Source organism: Cynocephalus volans, chromosome 6 (assembly GCF_027409185.1).
Source record: "Cynocephalus volans isolate mCynVol1 chromosome 6, mCynVol1.pri, whole genome shotgun sequence".
NCBI classification, from domain to species: domain Eukaryota; kingdom Metazoa; phylum Chordata; class Mammalia; order Dermoptera; family Cynocephalidae; genus Cynocephalus; species Cynocephalus volans.
In genome coordinates this window covers 5,891,202-5,915,490 of record NC_084465.1, presented here as the reverse complement: position 1 = coordinate 5,915,490, position 24,289 = coordinate 5,891,202, and the positions used below count along the sequence as shown (strand labels likewise).

Here is a 24,289-nt window from a genome sequence, read left to right as displayed (position 1 = left end):
TCTGTATCATGATGACATAAATACTCATATTTATATACGAATTAGGGGATAGGGAAACCTCTTCTTTGTCCAATAAGGAGAGTTTGGGGAGTGTTTCAGCTGAAATGGTGTTTAAGTTATGACTATAAATGTCCATTTCCTTTTTAGGAACAAGACCTGGAGCCCAGAACAGGAGAGATGGGCAGAAAAGACAAAACTCAAGAGCTGGATGGATATTGTTTAAAAGTACGGAGAGTTACTGATGAGAGAACCGAAGTAGCTTGTGCAAGGAGAGGTGGCTCTGAGGGCTGCATGTGAATTTGGGGCAGGCGGGCTGAGAAGGAGAGATGGTGAAAGGGCTGTGAGAGGTCTGCAGGGCAGGATCAGTGTAAGGCATTCTCCCCAGCTCCCACCCCTCTGCAGTGCTTGCTTGGAAGACCAACATGGTGATTTCAAACAGTTTAAATGATTTTAAGTGCCTGAACAATGCTTCTTTGAATGAAACTGCTTACAAGGTGATCCCAGGGAAGCCCAAAGCTTTTTGCATGTTGCAAATGCAAAGCAACATGCTTTACCTGGGTACTAATTGCTTTTAAATTGAGCTATTCTTTTTGAAGGCAGAAATAAAGCAGTCAGCTTGGAATGACTGCAAAATTTTTCAGTGGTAGTTTTTCTATAGCTCAATGGGTTAAAAACTGATTAGTAATGCGGTCAACTTGGAACATTTGATTCCCACATAATAATAATTATGGAATCATAATGATAACAATAACAATAGTAGCTATGACTTATTCTATATTTGCTATGTGTCAGGCACTATTGTAAGGGCTTTACGTAAATTACCTCTTTATTCTTTATACCAGCCCTGCGAAGTAGGTACTATAATTTCCTGCATTTCACCAAAATGGAAACTGAGGCACAGAGAGATTAAGGAACTTGTCCAAGATCTCAAATGCATAAAGTCAGAGCGGAAATCTGAAACAGGCAGCTTGGCCTCAAAACCTACACCTTTGACCAACACAGACTATTTAGCTCTGAATTAAAAAGCTTTAGCACCACGACAATTTGTCTTTGTCACAAGGGAGAGCTGGTAAGAGGACCTGAATAATGCAACATAGCTCATCTCCATTAATGGAAACATGTCTCAAATCTTAAGTAATACTGAGGATAGTTCTTTTTTAACCCTTTTTAATACCCCAGTTATAATCCATGTAGCCACAATCGAGCTGTGTGATTTTGGCCGCACAAATCTAAAACTAAGAGAATTACTAATCAGAGGAAAACAGCTTCTGAGAATCAGGGCTCCATGATATCCTGGTATTTTTATACACTAACCTTAAAACTCAGAAGAAGCCTTCCTTATCGATAAGGAAACTAAAGCTTAGCGATACATTACTTCATACAAAAACACACTTAAGTTTCTGAGATGGAGTTTGAACACAGGTCTTAAAGACTTCAAAATTTGGGCTTTTTCCATTCTGCAGTAAGCAAGTAAAATTAATTTCATCCATTTTTCTTAGTATAAATTAACATAACTAAAAATGTTTGGATTAAGAATACAGTTAAGAGTTCCTGCTGTGCTGCTTCTAAAAATGTTCTAGCATGAACATCAGTATGGGGAGGAGAGACCCTTGGAAAACCAACTCCTCCAAAACCTGTTGCTTGTGAAATTGCACAATGGCAAGAAACATTGGGACCTGCCTTTTGGCAGGACACTCTGTCCAGATCACTTGAAGTCCAGCTACACTACTCAGCAGCTTTCTTCCCTGTTGGCAAAAGAACTTAATTTTTAATTGGATACCTACTCAGTCTCTAGAACATAGAGTGATTGCCTGATGGGAGTTCATGGGCATTTGTTACTGGAAATAGAAGACTTTCAAGGTAAAGTGTTCAAAAGTAGAAAAGTATATTTGAAATTGTAAAAGGACCGGGCTAGTCTGAAGGACTGATCACCGAGACTCCTTCTGGCTCTAACACACATTACACCTGTGCTTACCAGACGCTGGTTTTGCAACGCTTTAGCCTTTTTTCATTTTCTCAAGAAAGCCTAAAGGTGCTCAGAACAAAATTAAGTTTTAATCTATGCTAATTTTCAAAGTATGAAACTCAGTCTTCTATTTTGATTAAGAAAGGAATCTACAGGGCTGGCTGATTAGCTCACTTGACAAAGCGTGGTGCTGATAACACCAAGGTCATGGGTTCAGATCCCTGTACCGGCCAGCTGGTTAAAAAAAAAAAAAAAAAAAAAAAAAGAGGTATTTATAATATCTACCTCATGGGATTGTTATGAAGATTAAATGTAACAATGTACTGAAAATGCTTTGTAAACAAAGCTATTATTGTAATTCAGTTCTCCATATAAGTTGGATAGGAAATTGTTACAAGTAAAATCAAAATGTTGTTTGACAGGACAGAGGAACTTATTAAAATGCAGATCCCCAGATTCCATCTCTAGATTCTGACCAGTAGGCATATAGTTAGTGACTGATTCTGATGACAGGCATAAGGAAGTCCTCTGCCTACTTTGTTGAATGAACAAATGACGTGGATGTGAACTGAACTGAAATTGGAAGGATGAGTGAGCTTCGAACAGAGTTGTTTTTTTTTTTTTTTTGCGGCTGGCCAGTACAGGGCTCCAAACCCTTGACCTTGGTAATTATCAGCATTATGTTCCAATCAAGTGAGCTAACTGTCCAGCTCCTGAATAGAGTCTTGAAGGATGAAGAGGATGACAAGGTAGGAGAAGACGAATGTTCTAGACTGAGGGGCCTGCATGAAGACCCAACAGTTTAGAGGGTAGGTGGCCTAGTGTGTCCAGGTGTGTCAAGGGGCACAATGTGAGATGAGATTAGAAATGTAACTTTGGAGCAAACCACAGAGGACCTTGAATGCCATAACAAAGGTTTGGAGCAAATTCCAAAATAATAGGAAATCACGGAAGGTTTGGGGGAGAGAAGATGACATGGTATGTAACCTTTCTGTGTTTTGTAATGATGCCTCCTGCAGCAGTACAATCTTCCTGAAAGATGTCTTGGAGAGGAAAGAGCTAGTGAGAGGCTACTGAGTAGCTGAGCAAGAGCCATGGTGGGAATGAAACGCAGGGCTGGACACACACGGAATGGCGGGACTGAATGACCAGGACCTGGCAGCAGAGTGGTATAGCAGGAGAGGCAGGAGAGGACCAGGTTTCTGGTCTGAGTGGTTGCCACGGGTGGAGGCAGTGATAGGTTCTGAACATGACCGGAGCCATTTTAGGAAAAGCCAAGCACAAAGTGGCTGCCAACCCCTGCCCCTTCCCTTTATGAGAAGCCTTGTGACTTCCGCGAAATAGAAACCCTTTCGCTTCCGCGTGGGTGCAACTTTCCACCCTGGCTGTATCAGCCAGGTGCAGCTTCTGCATTAGCACCGCGCCCCTCCTTGATTGTATGGGCCAGCCCTTGGCGCCCTGCAACCTATGTAGGCTCTGCCACCCCATGCCTGGTGCTGCTCTCCACCTCGGGGGCAGCCCCGGCTGCTGCCCTCCATTTTGAGTGCAGCCCAGCAGATTCTTTTCCTTTAATAAAGCTTGATCGGTACCCGGCTTTTCGGCTCACTTTCTTTCAGACAGAAGCAGCCGAGTTGATCTGAATACGTTTAGGGCTCCAGGTAATTTTCTTCAGTCTGTGTTTTTCGGTCTGTTATTAACTCTCTGACACACTCAGCACACTCTGGCCGTCAATTCTTGCTGGGACCATTTTCTTGCACCGCTGCCAAGACATCAGGGAGGTCCATTGAGTGCAGTGACAGGCCCTTCCTCCTTAAGGAGAATGCCAGCTACTTTCAAAGGAATGGGGTTCTAGTTTTTTGGTACTCCTGTCTCTGTTTGCATCCTCATGGCAACAGGGGACACACAGATAGTTCCTGCCTACAGCTCTGAGATTTAAGATTCACAGAGCTGCTGGGTGTGCAGTTTTTGAAGAGAGCCTTTAATTCTTGTGTTCCTTTTTTTTCCTTCTTGGCCCAGCACAACTAGTTAAATGCAGGAAATTAAGATTGCATTGTCTGGTGTGCATGGACTAAATCCCACTAGACAGACAATCTCTAAACCTTGATTATTTTTTTCTTAAGCTGTCTTCATATGCACAAATATACACCGTCACCAGCATTGAAAGGTGTTTATTAAAAGTTCACTGGAGAGTGGTGCTGGGATGACACAGTAGTCAGGATGGCAGTTATGAAACAGTCACATCATTTACCATGGAGTAGATGCTGAATTCCATGCAGGGAGCATTGTGGTTTCCATGTTTCTGCCTGTTGGGAGGCGGTGGAGTCGGAGGCCATTGTTAGGTAGAAGTGTAATAAAGAGATGCCTCTTCCTGCTGACGAAAGCCATCTAAAACATTTCTCTCATCACAAATTGAATGCAGGGCGTGAGTTAGGGAGGCAGGTTGAGCTACTCAAAGGGAAAATAGTCCTAGGTTAATATGCACTTAGCAGTAGGAATTTTGCAAAGTATATTGAAGGGAGCAAACTTCCTCAGCAATATAATTAATGAGGATCGTACTTGAAGTGCCTCTTATCGTGAGATTTATACCTCTGTGGGTGCTTTGCCCTAGGCACTGTCAAAACAGATGCAATCGGTCTCTGATCTACAGGAGCTTACAATCTAAGAAGAATAACACAGAAAATTATGGTGAGGATTGTCTTAGTTTGGTCAGGCTGCCATGACAAAATACTGTAGACGGCATGGCTTACACGCAGAAATTTATTTCCTCACAGTTCTGGGGGCTGGAAGTCTGAGATCAGGGTGCCAGGACTGTCAGGTTCTGGTGAGCCCTCTTTTCCCAGTTTGCAGATGGGCACCTTCTCTTTCTGTCCTCACACAAAGGGTATTTTTCTTCTTGCTGATCAAAGCCAATCCCAGTCAGGTATCGGCAGCCACACACTTCAGAGGGGGTGGTCTTCAACAGTCTAATCAACACAGTATATCAGTTCCCCTTACCAAGACTGCTTTTGGCGTAGGCTGGTGTCATGTGTTGAACTGTGACCCATAAAAAGATGTGCTGAAGCCCTAACCTTTAGTACCTGTGAATGTGATCTTATTTGGAAACAGGATATTTGCAGATGTAATCATATTAAGATGAGGTTATTGGGGTGGGCCCTAAACCAATATGACTGGTGTCCTTATCAGACGAGGAGAGTGCCATGTGAAGACACAGACAGACACATGGGGAGAACGCCATGAAACAATGGAGGTAGAGCTCGGAGGGATGCATCTCCAAGCCAAGAACACCAAGGATTGTCAGCAACACCAGAAGCTGGGAAAAGGCATGGAACAGATTCTCCCCTAGAGTCTTCAGGGAGGGCATGGTTCTGCCAACACCTCGATTTTGGCCTTCCAGCCTCCAGAACTGTGAGAGCACAAACTCCTGTTAAACTACCCAGTTTGTGCTATGTCGCTATGACCACCCTAGGAAAACAGAGCTGGTTAGTGCAGCAAGAGCGGAAGCCACTGGGGACTTCAGGGAACGAGTTTCCTCTGCTTACTCCTAGGAAGGGAATCAAGCTGGGTCTGCACGTAGTGTGTTATCTCAACTGAGGCTTCACGGTATGTCACAGAGTGAACTTGCTCTGCTCTTTCCCCCTTTTCACTGTGGCACTTGGCTAGTCTTAAAAAAGGGGGGGGTGGGAATCAAGGTGGCGCAACCCCCACCCCCTGGCTGCGTCTTTGTCCATTGTGGTTATTGTGCTTGGAAGAGCTGAAGCCATCTCAAACGTACAAGGGGATACACCTGAGGACAAAGGCCAACATGTAGAACCTGGTGGAACTGAACGTACAGGCCCATGACGATGTCACTGAGTTGTTGATTTGTCCTGGAATTACTGGATCTCCTATTATATGAAATAGTAGAATGTGCTCATGCCTCGTGTCAGTTTTAGTTAAGTTTTCTGTTATCTGCCTACAAAAACATCTTTGATTCATCAAGAGATAGGTGTCTAGAGATAATCACTGAAGCCATGTAGTCTTTTATTTCCTACCAGCTGCTGACTATGGCTACCATTTCCAATAAGTCCTATGCAGAGGGGACACTCCCTGAAAAGACACACTCTTTATTACTAGCAAGTCCCAAATTCCTATAAAGCCTTCTTCCTTGGTGAAACGGACTGGGTGGTAGATGAGCCTTGAGGTCTTCTGGCTTCTGTACATGTTTCCCATCCCAGAAATGCTCGCCCACCCATTCTCCTCCAGCCAGCTAGTCTCCACTCACCCTCTGGGTTTCAGCTTATATATCATTGCTTTGAGAAGCACCTACTGTCTCCCATGTCAGGGTTAGATGCCCCTCTAATGCCTCTCTAGTGACTTTCCGGGCACCTTGGACTTGCCCCATCATTTACTACACTGTATTCCAATAGCCTGTTTGCTGTCACTACCGCTCACCAGACCCATGGGGACAGACACTGTGAACATCTTGCTTGCTGCTGCGTGCCCACTCTACTGCAGAGTCTGACTCACAGCAGGCACGTGATAAATATGCATTAAGTAAACGAAAATAAAAGACATGACAGTGCCAAGAGCCTGTAATTTAAAATTCACCTATGATGTTTTGACCAAAGCCATGAAAAATTGGGAGCTGGGCAGGGCCGTAGGAAAACACAAAGCAGGCCAGTCAGTCTTTGCCCCCTGCCTGTGGGGTCCTATGCTTGGATTCCTCCACACTCCTGATCTTTCATTTTCCTCCCGTCTGCTACTACTCCCTCTACTTCCCCTGAACATTTTCTAGGTCTGGGTCTTATTTAAAAAAAAAAAAAAAAAAAAAAAAAAAAAGAGAGGGCCGAGCCCGTGGCGCACTTGGTAGAGTGCGGCGCTGGGAGCGCTGCGACGCTCCCGCTGCGGGTTCGGATCCTATATAGGACTGGGCCGGTGCACTCACTGGCTGAGTGCCGGTCATGAAAAGGAAAAAATAAATAAATAAATAAATAAACTGACTGCATATCTTATAAAAAAAAAAATAAAAAATAAAAAAAAAAAGAGAAATGATAATGGCTTAGTAGGAGTGGTCAACTAATCTATTACTTCTCTCCTAGGGAAACACAACATTTTAAATACCTGTAAAAACTGCAAGAAACTACAGGTCTCCAGAAAGCTGCTAAGAAAACGAATGCAGAAAATTCATGGCAGGGCAAGATGCAGGAAGCAAGAGGGACTTTCACTACCTTTATAACATGGTTGGTAGGTGCTGGCCTACTCTGGTCCTGGTTTGTAAGAACTTTTAGATGCTCATCCCATCTTTGATACTTGAAAACATTTTTCTGTAATGACCTTGGTGTGTGGTGTTGACACAGTCTAAAGTCACTCATTTCTTATGTCTGGCCAAGCATTTGTTTTGCAGATTTTTCTTAGAAGAAATTACACAGTGTTAGGTATAAGAACTCCAACAGTAATTTTTTTTCTTGTGTGGTGAAGGTTATTCATTCATTAAACAAACATTTGAGTGATTTTCATGCATGCACCAATAAGCTCTCGGTCATCATTAGTGAGGCAGACTGGAGCCTTATCCTAGCGGATCCTATAGGGGAGACATAGTAGAAATAAATAAATATAAACATTTCGCTCTAAAGGTTAGGAATGAAACCAACATATTGTTGTATCAGAGAGGGGACAACTTCCCTGAGAAGGCGACATTTGAGCCGAGACTTTAAGGATGAGAAAGGAGGCAGGGCTCAGAAAAGGGGTCACGTTCACCGTCAGTCAGTTAAAAATAAACCCCGATCTGTCCCAGTCCCCACTGTGGGACGTGTGGGCAAAGGAGCCTCGCTGCCAGCACTAAAGATGGCGGGCGGGGCGCGCGCGTCTTGATTGGCCGGCCCTGGAGCGGCGTCACGTGGCGTTCGCGGAGCATCCGGGCTCCCGGCGGCGGCGCTGCGGCGCTCGCGGGAGGCGCTCGCGGGAGACGCTGCGCGCCGGGAGAGCGGGCGGCAGGGCGGACGGCGGTGGGCGCTCCGGGGCGGCCGGCGGGCCGAGCGCCGCGCGTCCCGAGCATGGCGGGCTCCCTCCCTCCCTGCGTGGTGGACTGTGGTACCGGGTAAGAGCTGCTCGGCGCCCACCCCCGCTCCTCCGCGCCCCGCTCCCGGCCCCCCGCGTCCCGCCCTCACCTGGAGGTCGAGCTGCGCCCGCCGCCCCGGGTCTCAGGCCCCCCGACCACCTGCGCAGGTGTGGGCGCCGGCTCCGCTCCCCTCCACGCTTTGCTTTGATGGTGTAAAATCCCCTTTTCCCCTCCAGGAAGGGTCCACGAGAGGAGCAGAATTGAGGGGAGGGACGCGGTGCCCAGTGTCGTGTGCCCCAGGTCCCCTCGCCTCCCCTCCTGCGGCGGTCCCCTGGCCTCGCAGCCCGCTCCGTCCTGCCGGGGTCGGGGCGCCCGCACAACCTCGGCTTGCTGGAATGCCGGCTTGTGAGGCTCAGGTCCCTGCAGGTCCTCTTAGTGTCACTGACCTGCTAGCTAGCGGTGTCCCTGCCTTCTAGCATTCCTGAAGCTGGCCCTCATCCCTGTGCCCTCCTGTGCGTGTCCTTTCTCCTGGCTGCTGGTTCTTCACCACCTACTTGTGCAGATCCTTACATTGATCTGCCAACCTGACACCGTTTTTCCTGCCCACTCTGCTCTTTTCCAGTATGAATTGGCATAAGCTCTTGGCTTAGTTTGCATGGAGTTGCCTTTTTGCATAAAAATGTGTTTAAAAGACTCCATTTTGGAAAGCAATCTAAATTTGGGAAAGCCTGTTTGTAGTATAAGTTGGTTTAAAAAAATGTTTTTTAAAAAATTTTATTTTACATTTTGGGTGTGTTTGGTTTTTTTTTTTGATGTTATGCTATCCAAAAGAGACCCTAGGAAATGTCCTGAAGTGTCAGTGGCCCAAGCTTAGCTGATTTTAGAAAGGTGATTGCTGAATTCATTGAACTGGTAATTTGGGAATACAAATTTGCCTGTTTGCATCATAGGTGTAGTGCTTAATAAAATAGCCTGGAAGTAAATTTCGTCCCTTAAAGATTTTTCAAGAAGGGGTTTTAATCATTTTTGCCACGGAATATCCTGTGGCATATTCACCTTACCCTTGATTCTCTTCTGTAGAAAAATGCCACTTGGTTTGGTTTCCTTGACAACCTTGTGGGGGTGTCTTCTTTAATTTGCTATAGTCCATCTCCTACTGATAGTTCTTTCCTTTTGCTGCTGAATCTACCAGTGGTGGCAAAAGGCTGGGAAAAAAATGCCTCTTCGCTTGTGCACATTGGACCAGAAGTTTTGTGGCTCTTTATTTTAGAAGTTGGTTTGCTACCATAACACAAGCCAAAATCAGTATTGATATTACAACTCCCTTCCCCAGTTATTGGTTTCCTTGCTCATCCCCTACCCCCCACAATTTCATTGTTTGCCCCACACCCTCTCAGGTCTAGTTGTGTCAGGAGTGAAGGCAACCTATGAAAGGATTTTTCATTTCCACATTTGCATGTGACATTTTTGCTCTTGTATTTTTGGTCTTGCAAAACTATTGAATTATGCAGCATTTCTTAGTAGTAGCAATAAAATGATGCTCACAGAATTTGTCGTACCTTTTTATTAGTAAGCTGGGGACCTTACTCATCATTTTTGCTATAAATATCTAAAATGTGCTCAGTTTTGACCTTTTGAGGTAAGTGATTAATGTTATTTTGCTCACTTGGAGATTCAACTTCAGTGGATCATTATTTTCTGGCCCAGAGTCATGCTTCAGGCTGTCATAGGTTTTGGTGTCTAAACTTAGCAGCAGGGAATCTTCTTGTTGGGTTTCATGTGTGTATATTCTGTCATGGAGGCTACTGTGGTTATCATGAATTCCCAAATGCCCAGTGTATGGCCTGGAAGAACCTACCTCTCCTTTTTAGAATATTAATAGTTCTTATATTTCCCAGAGGGCTAAAATGGTTTTGGATTGAATTTTACCTCAAAATAGGACAAAAAGTGGTAAAATATAGGTAGAAATAACCAAGACTAAGGAAAAGAATGGACCTGGGAAGCCACCCGGAACTTTAGACCAGTGGTTGCTGTAGGGTCCTCACATTTGGCCTTAGTGTTCCTGACATTGTTATAAGAGAGTCATCGTTAGTTATGTGATTCCTGTCTTCAGCAAGGAAGAGAAATACCCATTTTTCAGGTGAAAAAGCCTTTTTTAGTACCAAATTTTAAAAGAAAAATTTATGTTGAGCTGTACATAGTGGGTGCTAATAATTTAGTAGAAAATGTACTACACTGTTTTTTTTAATAGCAAGTAAATTTCATCCTAGTGGCCTTGAATCCTCTGGTAAACCTGAGGCCAACTGAATAAGCGCAGGGGTGTTGGGACCAGGATAATATGGACAAAGGGATTTGCTAGATCCAAAAATAAAGCTTCGTCTATTTAAAGGAATGACTAGACTGCATAGTTTTCAGAGAATATTCCACAAATGCAGTCTCACTTTTCTTAACTGAATGGTTTTTTTTTTTTTTTTTAACTGAATGGTTTTAATAAAGGTTTTTGCATTTTTAAACTTAATTTGAAATAATTTCAAATCTACTAAAAGCTACAAGAGAACAAAAACTATTACATACTCTTCTTCCAGTTTTGCCAACATTAACATTGGCTTTATCATTTTCCCTCTATACGTGTACGTTTTATTATTGCTTTTCACAGCCGTTTGAGAGTGAGTTGCAGATATCATACCCTTTTACATCAAGATACTTCAAAGTATACTTTCTGAGAACAAGGACCTTTTGTATAATCAAAGATCAGTTATCAAAATCGAAAGGTTTTACATTTACACAATAATATTATCCAATAAGCAGTCTGGATTCATGTGAACAATCCCTTTTATGTCTTTTATGGAATCTCACCTTCTCCCCTGTCCAGCACCATACCTGCATTTGGTGGTCATCATGTTTTTTAAGTCACATTTAATCTTGAACAGTTCCTTACCTTTTCTTTTTCCCAAGACATTGATATTTTGACAGCCGGTTGTTATGTATAATGTCCCTTAATTTGGGCTTGTTTGGTGTTTCCCTGTGACAGATACAGGTTATGCATTTTTGTCAGGAATACCACAGAAGTGACATTGATCCTTCTTAGCACATCCCGTCAAAAGACTGCAGATAGTGATTTGCCTCGTTCTTGTGACGTTCACTTGGATCATTTGAATAGGGTGATGTCTGCTAGGTTTCTTCACCGTACAGTTACTGTTTTTCCCTTTGTAATTAGTAAGTCATTTGTGGGGAGATATTTTGTTTAAATACCCTGTTCTTCCTTAAACTTTCACCCATTAGTTTTAGTATCCAGTGGTGGTTCTTGCCAGAATTGGTTTATTATAGTGATGGTTGCAAAATGGTGATTTTTAAATTCCATTATTATGTCTCTATTTATTAGGGAATGTTTTACTGTAAGGAAGAGCTTTTCTGTAGGTCCTTTTATTTATTTATCATTTGTGTGAGTTATTGTTTTATTCAAAGGGTATAATCCATTATGTCATCCTTGTATTCAATGCGTTATTATCTGTTATTGCCATTATTTGTTTTGATATTTAAATTGTCTCAGATTTGGCTAACCGAAGCCCCACAAGCTGGCTCTGTGTTCTTTAGACATGTCTTCATCATTTTTAGAGCATTCTGCTTTGTCACTAGACTGCAATGATATTCTTGTATATGTATGCAACTTTTTGGTATTATTTTGCTAGAGTATCTCTCTCTGGGATAGATCCCTAGAAATAGGATTTCTGAGTTAAAGGGCAGATGCGTATGTAATTTTATTAGACAGTGTCAAATCCCATTCACTCCTGTGCATTCTTACCAGTAACGTATGAGTGTGCCTGTGTCATAAAGACCAACAGAGAGTATTACCAAATTTTTTGATTATTACCAATCTAGAAGATGAGAAATGGTCTTTCACTAGTTTTAGTTTGAATTTCTTATTATGTGGGAAGATAAAGCATCTTTTCATATTATTAAGAGCCATTTGCATTTTTTTTTTCCATCTCTTCATTTCTATAACCCATTTTTCTCTGCTTTATTTTTAGAAGCTCATCATATATTAGGGTGTGTCGGCGGGGGGAGTTCCACAGACCATACTCAGGTTCAGTGATTTGCTAGGAAGACTTACAGAACTACCATGAAAAGAGGTAAAGCAAAAACAGCTAAGGGAAAAGGCGTCGGGGGTGGAGTCTGGAGGAAACTGGGTGCAGGCTTCCAGAGTCCTTCCCCAGTGCAGCCACACAGATACACTTAATTTCTCCATTAAGTTGTGACAAGATGTGTGCAATGTTGTTTACTGGGTAAACTCACTAGAGACTCATCACCCAGGGTTTTCAGTGGGAGCTGGTCACACAGGCACCTCTGCATAGCACGTAACAAAATTCCAGAGTCTGAGAAGGAAAGCAGGGGTTTGGCATAAACCACGTTGTATGCATTTAAGAAATGGTGGGAACCCTCCCAAGATCTAGGTTCCCAGACGCCAGCCAAAGGCTATGCTTGCCAAGCTGGCCTTTGTAGAGATAGCAGTCTTAGGCCTGTTAACTCTTCTGCACCTAGGGATATTAACCCGTTATGCTGTTATGATGTAAGTTGCAAGTACATTTTCCCTATTTATCATTTGTCTTTTACCATGCAAAGTTTTTTTTTTTTTTTTTTTTTTTTAAGCAATCAGATTTATTAATCTTTTCCTCATTGTTTCTGGATTTTGAGTCATAGTTAAGAAAGGTTTTTTTTTTTTTCATTCTCAGATTATATATGTATATTTTTTAATAGCTTCATTTTTTCATTTAAATTGCTAATTCATGTGGAATTTATCCTGGAATAAATTTTATGAGGAATGGACCCAGTTGGATCCAATTCTTTTTTCCTTTTATCTCAGCATTATTTATGAATAAAACGCAGTGACTGGAGATGCTCTTTTATTGTGTACTAAATTTGTCTATGTAATTGTGTTTATTTCTGGATTTTGTTTTGTGTTGTATTAGTTCATACAGCAGTACCACAGAATTTTAATTGCTGAGGCTATTTAGAATGATTTAATATCTGATGTTGCTAACTTACCCCGCCCATCCCATTCTTCTTTTTTAGTCTCTAGTTCAGGGGGAAAAGGCCTGATGGTGTTTTTATTGGGGTTGTATTAAATTTATAAGTTAATTTAATGAGGATCATAATCTTTATGATGTTGAGTCTTCCCATTAAAGATTGTGGTATATATTTCTATTAGTTCAGGTCTATTTTGTGTTTTTTAGGAATATTGTTAATATTTAGGAATATTGTCTCCTCAGGTATATTTCTTGTTAAATTTATACCTATTTGATTTTCTTTTTGCTATCACAAATGTCTTTTTTATTTTATCTTGTTTTTATTGAATATATGTATTAATTTTATAACTTGCTGCTTTACAAAATGCTCGTATTTACTTGAATGAATTTTTTCCCTTGATCTTTAGGGGTTTCCAGATATAAAATCTTGTCATTAATAAAAAGGGATTATTTTGGCTCTTCTCTTGCATTTCTAGGGACTCTGATTGCTTTTTTATTGACACACTGTGGTGGCCAGTCTCTCCAAAACAGTATTAAATAGGAGTGGAGTTAATGGGCATTATTTTTTCCTGACCTTAGTGGGGTATCTTCTTGTGTTTCTAAAATAAGACGCTTGCTTTGGGCTGTTGTACGTATGTGTGTGTCTACATACATATAAATATATGTATGTGTACATGTGCATATATATCACGTTAAGAAAGTATCTGTCAATTCATTATTTTTGGAATGTTTATAGCATAAAATAGGTGTAGGATGTTGTCACATATCTTTACTATAGATGGAACATGTGGTTTTCTTCCTTAGCCAGTTAATATAATGGATTATATTAGTGGGTCTTCTAATGTTGACCCTTCTTGCCTTCTGGAATAATCCCTGCTCCATCATGATGCATTATTTTTTGATGTACAGGTGGGTTCTGTTTGTTAATATTTTATGTAGATTTTTACGTCAATGTAAGTGTGAGTGATTTATACTGTAGTTTTGTTTTTTGGTGTAATCATGGTCAGATTTTGTGGTCAGTTACATTATCTTCATAAAACAAGTTAAAAACTTTTCCTTCTTTTGTTATGCTCTGGAATAGTTTAACTAGTATTGGGATTGAGAACCCTTTAGGTTTAGTGCTTTCTTGTGGAGGGGATTTCTACTACTCTGTTTATTATAAGTGTGTTTAGACTTTCTGTCTATAGTGGAATCAATTTTGGTATGACTAATTTGTCTAAAAAACAGCCATTTCATCTAGACTTTTCAAATGTATGTATGTAGTAGCTTCTTGATTTTTAAAAATTCTGTATTTATGCTTATTTTTTCTCTTGTCACTCAGATTTGTGTATTATATTTTCACCTTTTCTTCTCGATGGTTTAGCTAGTGGCCTGTTTTGTGGATTTTTTTCCCAAAGGATGATCTTTGGTGTTTGTTTATTCTATTATTTTTCTGTTTTTTCACACATTTTATTTCTGCTTTTATGATTATTAATTTCTTTCTTTTGCTTTCCTTTATTTTGTTTTCTTGTTTTTGTTTTTGAGTGGGGTGTTAAATTCATTTTTATCTTTTCCTTCGTGCTGAAAAGTTACTTAATGCTACAGAATTTTAGCTGATATGTCTTTGGCTCTGCGTACCCCTTAGATTTGAGTATTTTTTTGTTATTTTCAAGAATTTTTTGTAGTTTTGTTTTGAATTTCCCCCTTGACTCAATACTTCTATATTAACATGTTTTAAAATTTTCAGGTAGAAAGGCCTTTTTTTTAAGAAAATTTCTTTTTTTTGTATTATGTCTAGAGAGTACTGTTTGTATTATTTCTGTTCTTTGGACTTCATTTATTTGTGGTCTAAGAGATGGTTTGTGAATGTTCTGTATGTTGAAGAGAAGGCATAATCTCTGTTGGTGAGTTCAGAGTTCAACATATATTTTTATGAACTACCTTATTAATGATGTTACTTAGTCTTCCAAATTTTTTTTTGTTCACTTAGTGTCTGTCTTTGAGAATAGTGTGTTAAGGTCACCTGTCACTTGTGTTTCTTTTTTATTTCTCCTTGAATCTCCTGTACTTTCTTTTTATGAAAGTTGTTGGTACCTTGTTGGGTACCTACATTTAAATAACTTGTATCTTCACTTGAATTGTTGCTTTAGCATTATAAAAGTAATCTTCTTTTAGTGTTTTCTAGCCTGAATTCTACTTTTTCAGATATCAAGCTATGTGATGCCTTCTTGCTTCTTATTGTGTTTGCCTAATATATATATCTGTCCATCCTTTTGTTATAATCATTCCTGAATTGTTTGCTTTAGCTTTATCTCTTGTACACAAGATATTGTTGGATTTTGCTTTGTTAGCCAATATTTTTTTTTTTTTTTAAAAGATGACCGGTAAGGGGATCTTAACCCTTGACTTGGTGTTGTCAGCACCACGCTCACCCAGTGAGTGAACCGGCCATCCCTATATGGGATCCGAACCCACGGCCTTGGTGTTATCAGCACCGCACTCTCCTGAGTGAGCCACGGGCCGGCCCCTGTTAGCCAATATTAAAAGGTTGTCTTTTAATGGGTGAGTTAAGCTCATTTACACTCATAAATAGGTGAGTTCAGTACATGTACATTTATTGATATGATTGATATATTTGGCCTCAGTTTTGTCATATTGATTTATAATATACTATATATTTAAAAATTTTTTTGCCACATAGTCAGTTTTATTTGATTTATATCTTTTTTGGTGGACATTAGGATGGATTGTGTTTTTGTTAATTGGTTACCTTTATATATAGTCCTTTTATTTGTGGCTGTTTCTCTTGGCTCTGTACTATGAGCAATAACTAAACTAGCTTCTCATTTCTTCTCCTTCCTCTTTCTCTCTCAGCTTCCAATTTGAAAAAAAAAATCCTTCTACTTCTAATTAATAAGTATAAGGCAGTCAACAAGCTTATTTTATATGTATGCTGTTATTCATTACTATACATTTTCCCTTATACCATCATAAAAATTTCATTTGTGAAAAGTTCTCTAAAGCATTAGTAGCATTGATTATACCATATGTCATGTATCCTTTTCATGCTAAAAGGTCCTTTGATACTTTGTTGGACATATGGTGTTATAAATATACATTCACGTAATATTCCTTCCTGGAGCCTCCCAGAATGAACAAAACTAACTAAAAATAGAGAAAAAGTCCCAGCTAAAATTCATATCACATCTTATGAAGTTTAGAGTGAAGTGTGGACCTATATTTGGGAGGATAGTGAGATGTGACATTTCTGCCCATCTTTGGCTGGTAGCAAGTGTCTAAGCATAAATTCCTGAAGGCGCCACTCACAGTCCTTACTGGAGAGCTGGGAGCTGAAGGATGACTAGGCTATTGCAAAGAAGGTGTATTCTGGCAGCAGCTCTTTTCCATACTGGGCTGAAGGAGGGATCACGTAGTAACGCTGTCTTTTTGTTCTTTGACTTGGCTTCCTAAGGGAAAACCTGGAGGATGACCAGCTTATTATATCTGAGCAGGAACTGCTGATATCTAAAATGAGCCATTTCCCCTTAAACTCACTATCCTCCACAATGAGCTGTGGGATTGGATTTGTCCTCTGAACAACAGATTTAATGGAATTAGTGGGAAAGTATACCCACATCCAGGCTCTAACTACCCACGTTCCAGCAAATTCTTCTTTCTTCCTCTAAACAACCAAAGGACTGCACAGAGATTGCAAAATGTTGTATTCGGTGTCTCTGTAAGTAGGGAGAAGAATTGTTTTGTTATTGAGCAAATAGCAGGTCCAGAGAGAACTGCCCTCATTCAAAGCATGGGATCTATGCCTAGAATAAGGAAAGGGACATGACAAGCAAAAGTAGATGAAAAATATAATTTGAAAGGAGAGGTACTTCAGGAATCGGTGTAGAATTTTAGATAAAACCATCTCGCTCTTAAAACATTTAGACAACATGAGCTCAGTGAAACCAAAGAGCAAAGAAGTAATTCAAAAAAAGTAAAAGGAAGATAAAAGGACAATGTGAAAGTGAGCTTATATCTGTAAGTAAAGAAACAGAAAACTAAAATCACTTCAGAAATGAAAACCCTGTTGAAAGCTACAAGAGGCAGTACTGGTGCTTCTGAAATCTCAGTTAGTTCATGGAGGATAAGCTTTGGGAAATTACATAGACCATACTGGGAAAGAAAAAAGAGATAATAGTGATTATTAGAAGATGAAAGCTATGGAGCAGTCAGAGATAGACCGTAGTCAGAGCTGGTGTTCCTGAAGAGGAGAATAGAGTAAGTGGAAAAAATGAAACATTCATAAAAGACAAAGTTTTCCTGGAATAAAGGACCACATAATTATATGGATACAGAGGTTCACTGTGAACTGGAAGAAATTCAATGGAGTCATTAGGATGGAGACAGTATCCTGGTGAATTTACCAAACCTGAAAGATAAAGAATCTTACACATACGCGGGCACTTCAAAAAGTTTGTGGAAAATGGAATTAAAAGATTAATCTTTCCATGAATTTTTTGAAGTACCCTCGTATTTAAGCAGGAAAAAAAACCCAAGCAAACAGGCCACCTATAATGGGAAAAATAAAATCAGCTCTCAGACTTTTCAGCAATGTAGTTTGCCGGAAGTTAATGAAGCAATGTCTAAGAATGTTGGAGGATGGGAGGAGACAATGTGATTGGATTGAAATGTTATTAAAATGCAACCTGACATTTTCAAATGCACAAAAGCTTAGGAATTATAACATTCATAATCCTCAATAAAAAATCTACTTGCAGATATAACCTAGCTAACGGAAAGATGAATCAGTGAGGATCCATAAATGGAGAGGTTGAAGTATTTCATAGTTGAATACATACTGAGTCTTAAAAATATCAACATAATGATAACAGGCCATAGCAGAAATTCCTGAAAGGGTCAACATAATGAGAAATTAGGTTAGGGTTGGGAAGGGGGGGTAGGAAGATACCATTGTGTTAATTTGCTTCATCTTTCACCATACGTAATTATGAATACTTTCATTTTTGAATATGATAATTTGAGAAGACTATTATACTACAGGCAGACTTTGTATACCTTTGAAATTTACAAATTGGGAGGAAGAGAAACAACCATGTAAGAAAATAGATCGAGTAAAAGAAAACAAAGGCAACAACAAGGACTAGTATAAAAGTTAAAACAAGTAAGACTTATGTCTATTGACATGAGATGAACTTACCTGCTATTGACGATTAAATTCATATTCTTTACTAAACTAAAATTGTGTTGGTTACATACAAGTCAAAGTCATTCAGAAAGTAACAGGATATGCCAAACATGTCTGGCTGTTAGCTCAGTTGGCCAAAGTGCAGCCTTGTAACACCAAAGTCAACGGTTAGGTCTTGTGCTGGTTCCCGTGCTGGCCAGCTGTCCACCTTCCCTCCACCCTCAAAGCCAAAATAAATACAAACTCAAAGAAAGCAGGGTATTATTTGAGTGCAAAGCGAAAAGCTTTAAATGAAACAAAGGTTTATTTAATCATTATTTTTTTGGTTCATTCAAAAATTTTTTATTTTTGTCAATGTGTTCTGACCCCTGCCAGTTGACTTTGAGTCCAAAGACTTTTTTCTTTCACACTCCAGAGAACCAACTTCCAGAGAATGCTGGAGCCAGAAAGGAGCAGGTTTCCAGCAGCGTGAGGCAGGGGAGGGGATCTCACCATGGCCTCGGTATTTGGGGCTGTCCACACTTGCTCCTCAGCCCTTCAGTTCTAGTCCCACAGGTGCCTGTGTACCTACCAATTCCAGGGCCTTTAAGAATCTGGAATGTATGTTGGGCTCGTTTTCCGTTTTTTGCCGCTTCTGGCTTTCTTACATCTCCAAAAAGAGTTACCATGGATTGTCAGCTTTTCAGGGCCAACATCTTGCTATTGTTTCCTCTTCTTTTCTCACTTATGGTTTAATATGGGTTTTAGAAAATCATTTTGCTTTGGTTTTAGTGGGGCTTTGGGAAAAAGTGAAATTAGATCATATGTTTAGTCCACGATTTTAAACAGTTAAAACACCGTTTTAAATACCGTTCTAACCTGGATGTAAGAGTTCACTTTATAGTGTTCAAAATTTACAGAGGGGCAATATCTCATGATATTATATTTACCAAATAACATAGAGGAGAAAAAAAAGCATTCATAAGGATAAATAGACAATTATATTAAAATATATTAGGTGATACAATTTTTTTTTTTTTTTGCGGCTGGTCCGTATGGGGATCCAAACCCTTGACCTTGGGATTATTAGCACTGTGCTCTAACCAACTGAGCTAATGGGCCAGCCCTGGTGATGTAAAGTCTAAGGGCAGATTGAATAGATTTAAAAAAAAGATGTTTAATTTAAATAAAGTAGTTAATAAATTTGAACTTATGTATTGATCTGTTTGTTCTGTTCAAAAGAGACTATGCTTTTGTATACAACAACTCAAGGAGCATTTGCAAAGGTTGATTATATATTTAAAGTGCACAGTGTAGAGATTGTGTATTATTTAAAAACTGTTATTAAGAGCTGGGAACAGTTTTACTTTTATCAAAACGTATTTAAACCAGAAGATCTGAGGATGACGAAGAATATTGAAGTTTGAGGTTTGATACTGGGCCTCTCAAGGGGTCCCAACCTAAAGAGCCTCCTTGCAGGTTACAGTTTGAGAACACTGCTTAAAGATGTAAAGATGTAGAGCACTGTTTTAATCTGTAACATTTCTACTTTTGAAAATACATTAATTGAGCTTATGTCTTCACCTTCTGCTCAAGACACATGGTAGTAGGAGGAATTTCAGTTATATATAAATATATTGAGATGACAGTAAATTAATTCTCCTGACTTTGCAGAACTGAAAAGTCTACATGTTACTGCTGTTGAAAGATAGTGGCATTTTATAAGAAGAGTGAAAAGAGTTGGCACAAAAACTGTTGAAAATGTTTGGGGCAAATAAGGATATTTTGTATTACAGGAAGAAACATTGGAAAGATATACAGGAATAGAAGGTGGGCGGAAGGCAGAAATGGGGTGGATGGGTGTAGGAGTGGGAGTGAGATTTGAGGTTTTTCTCCCCTCCAGGCTGGTAGGGAATGAGATTTCTTTTAAAAAAAAATTTTTTTTTAAAAGATGACCGGTAAGGGGATCTCAACCCTTGGCTTGGTGTTGTCAGCACCACGCTCAGCCAGTGAGCAAACCAGCCATCCCTATATAGGATCCGAACCTGTGGCCTTGGTGCTATCAGCACTGCACTCTATCGAGTGAGCCACGGGCCAGCCCGGGAATGAGATTTCTTAATGGATACTTTTTAATACTGCTTGGAATTTTAAAAGGCAGGGTGTAACTCTATTGGTATTGCTTTATGCAGCTATAGATTCTGCTTCCATAGTTTCTTCTTTTGTCTTTCCTGATTTCCATATGATGAAAGGGCTCAGGTCAGGGCACACATGGAAGATAATCCTGAGTTTGAGAGAGCAGCCGGCAACCTGTAAGCACAGTTTATGTATTTTTGAGAATGGCGCCTGCCTCCACCGAGCTGGCTGTCTTTTGGAAGGTAGTGTTAAAACCAAGGGCTTTTGATGTAAAACTTGATGGTCTTATGCTTATGTATACATGTTTGGGAAAATTTGGTTAATGTAGTTCTTATTTGGGATAAAATATATACATAAAACTGGAAGAGAAACAAGAAATTTTAGCATATGGAGGGACTTTCAAAGTAGAAACGTAATGAAGGAAATTATTCAGGAAAATAATTGGTAGATTTGATCACCTAGACTGTTTAAATAATTATATTTCAGAAAGTGTATAACTTAAGGTAAACAACAAACTGGGAAAAATTAGCGCTATACATGAGCAAACATTAGTATCCTCAGTATGTAAGAGTTCATACAAATTGGTAAGAAGACACAAACTCTGGTAGAAAAGTTATCTGAAAAGACAATTCATGGAAAAAACAGATCACTAGTGCACATCAAATAATATTTAGTAGTGAGTAAATAAATAAAATTATTGAATACGGGATCCTATTTTACTTTTTGAAGTAGGAAATGTTTTCCAAAAGTGTTAATACTTAACATTGGGGTAGGGATTATTATGCTCCTTTCACAGATGAAGAAACTCAGGTATGGAGGGATTAATTTATTTGCCCAAAATCACAAAGCTAGTGCTAAGATTTATACCCAATATTTTCACACATTAAACTGCTTCACATCATAAATGTATACTGTTTGCAACTACTTTTAAACTATATTTTACATCTGTTTATGGCAGTAACTATAAATCTTCATTTTTGGTGGTTGTATAGCATTTTATTGAATGGGTGTAATATAATTTATCATTTATTTTGAACGTTTCCAGTTTTTTGTTGTTGCTTTGCTGTTATAGTGCTTCAGTTTTTTGTACATATATTTGCATCTTCTGTGGGGTAAATTCCTGTAAATGTACTGTTTGCAGAATATGGTATATGCATTTAAAATTTTGATAAATAATGTGAAATTTCCTTTTATAATGACTCTTCAACCTTTTATACTACTACCCATGTATAATTTACTACCTTCAGTGTTGGCCCAGATTTTAAGTGGTTTTGCATTAAATTTGTGGATGGATTTAGTGATATTTGATGCTTCTTTAAAAAATGTCAACTCTTTCTTTATAAGATTAAGGTATGTCTCAATTTATTTGTCTGCTTGTCTATGGAGAGTTCTTCACACACATCCTATAGTTTATTCTTAAGGGTAATATTATTCCATTGTTGCCATTCTGAATGGGATCTTTTCATCCAGTGGATGTTCTTTCTTGTTATTGTTAGATAGGAAAGTCGTTAAGTTTTGTCTATTCATTTAGTAACTGGTCATCTTACTGAATTCTCTTATTGCTTTTAGTTTTTCACTTAATTTCTGTAGGTATTAATTTCCTGGGTATTCCAGGTTATCATTTAGAAATAATTAAATTTTTATCTCCTCCTTCCCAATATTTATTCTTTTTATTTAGTCCTTTGTGACTTGTAATATCTTCTTCTTCCAAAGCAGTGTTAATTGAGAGTAATGATAGTGGGTCTCCTTAGCTTAATTCTGACTTTAAGAGGGACGCTTCTAGGGCTTTATTATCTTTTAGTTTGAGAGATTTTTCGCCCTTCTGTTATCTCTTCCTAAGGAGTAAATGTTTCTGTTCTGAGCTTAAGTTTTTTTCACTACTAGGTTGAGCCTGCATTTTTCCCCCACTGCTTCTTAATTGCATAGTTTGAATTGAAAAGTATTTCCTACATTTTTTCCATGGAATACTGAAACACACAGTGTTCTAAATAATAACACAAAATTGGTACATTTGAGTTCTTTCTTCTGAACTTGTGACCAGCATTAAATTTAACATTATATATATATATTTTATTTGGTAAATATGGTGGGTGTTAAGTGATTTTGTTAGAATATGAACATGAGGTTGGGGAGCTTGTATTACATAAAAATGTTAAGGTGATCGCATGTGATGTAGTTTAGGTCAGTGATTCCTAGGCTGGTTGAACATTAGCACCATGGGGAGGGGGGCTAGGGGATAGGGCAGGGGCTATTAATATACAGATGCCCAGGCTCCTCTGGAAGTTCCCATGAGTGAGTCTTGCTCAGGCCCTGGGAATCTATATTTTAGGAGCTTCCCAGGTGTGGCTGATTCTTTCTGGATGCCTACCTACCCAGATGATCTTAAACTTGTCTGCCAGATAAAGTAGGCCATGCTACAAATGAAAAACTCAATTTGGAGTCATGTATCTAATAGGTAAACATTTTTGAGCAACACTTTGAGGGCTTGGGCCATGGCACTCCCCCTCCCCAGCCTCCTCATTCTCAGTGACTAATACAGTGCTTGCTATATTAGTTTCTAGTTAGTAAACTTGTTGAAATAAAGGACATTTCTTTGTTTTCATAAATGGTGTCCTGAACACTTCCCATATTTAGGAATTGTGTTTTATTTGTTGATTTTTTTGGTTCTGCTCTTCCTGTAGTTGAGCTATTATAAGATTGTCTCTAACGGGGGCATGCCTGTCTATCATCAGGTTGTCCTTCTAGGAAAGAATTTGAGGACACATACTTTTTTGATTACATTTACAATGTTATATTTAATATATTCTTACTGCAGTTTGGTCTGAACCTATGTTGATGCAGATTTTATTAAAATTTTAAATTTGAATATCTTCTGGAAGAATCTTGTTAGATGTTCATTACATTGCGATTACTTCAAGAAAGTAAACCGCAATGTATTTGATAATATATAAGGAATAGCACAGGAAAATTGAAAGATAATTAATTACCATCAAATAATGTGGATAGTTTGCTTTTGCCAGTGTTTTTTTTTTTTCAAATGGCTTCAGTTCTGCTAGGAGGGGAGGGGAAGATCTCATAAGCTGTTAATGTATAAGAATAAGAATATTAATATATCATGTTAGTTTGCCTCTGTCATAAAAATCATTGTTTCTTTAATGCTCTTGATGCCTAAGGTACCTATGTGACCCTGTGACAGAGGCCTTATATCAAGACCGTGCTGTCTGCAAGAACGCTATTAGGGCTTTGGAATCTGAACATTCTAGCAGCTGTTGCTGGGTGGCATCATCAGTATTTTAGCTGAATTTTAGAGTTGTGGGCCTGAAGGTGCTCAAGTCCATTTCTATAGTCTGACCTTTTGCTGCTATGGGTCATAGTTATGATTTCAGTGTACAAAACTTTGGGAGGGAGATGACGGATAGTTGTTGAAGGGTATCTGCTATCTCCTAGACATACCATTCATTTCTGTGTTTCATTCTTACCACTACACAAATTAGATTATTCATGATGTACAGCAGAAAGAATGGACACTATGACTTGGGACACAGAACACATTGTTTTTTGTTTTGACTTTTCAAAATTTTCAAGTAAGAAATATTTCAAACATAAAGAAAAGTTATAGTAAAAACAATAGTAACTAAACTTGTACAGACAGCATTGTTCTCTTATTTTTATACATATTAACTCACTCAATTATCATACTAACCCTTGGAAGTAGGTTGCATTACTCTCCTCATTTTACAGGATGGGGAAACTGATATACAGATGGATAAAGTAACTTGCCCAAAGTTACACATTTGGCAAATAGCAGAGCTGGGATTTGAACCCAGGCAGTCTGGTGCCAAAGTGCGTGGTTTTAACCAATACAATATATAGAGACATGCACTGTAGAGATAACCTTTTGGTCAGTGATGGACCACATGTATGATAATGGCTCCATAATATCGTAATGGCTATACCATATAGCCTAG

At 39.2% G+C, this 24,289-nt stretch overlaps 1 protein-coding gene across 9 annotated transcripts in view; it reads left to right on the top strand.

Annotated features, from left to right (window-relative positions):
- Positions 1-7,927: 7,927 nt before the first annotated feature.
- The window catches only part of ACTR3B (actin related protein 3B), an 89,127-nt gene continuing 72,765 nt past the window's right edge, over positions 7,928-24,289 (top strand). For 6 of the 9 annotated variants that reach the window (XM_063098939.1, XM_063098932.1, XM_063098934.1 and 3 more), the window contains exon 1: positions 7,928-8,042. Coding sequence is in view for 6 of the 9 variants with exons in the window: in XM_063098932.1 (XP_062955002.1) it covers positions 7,999-8,042 (44 nt within the window). In the remaining 3 variants the exon portion in view is untranslated. The other 3 variants (XM_063098940.1, XM_063098938.1, XM_063098931.1) reach the window with 2 other exon arrangements.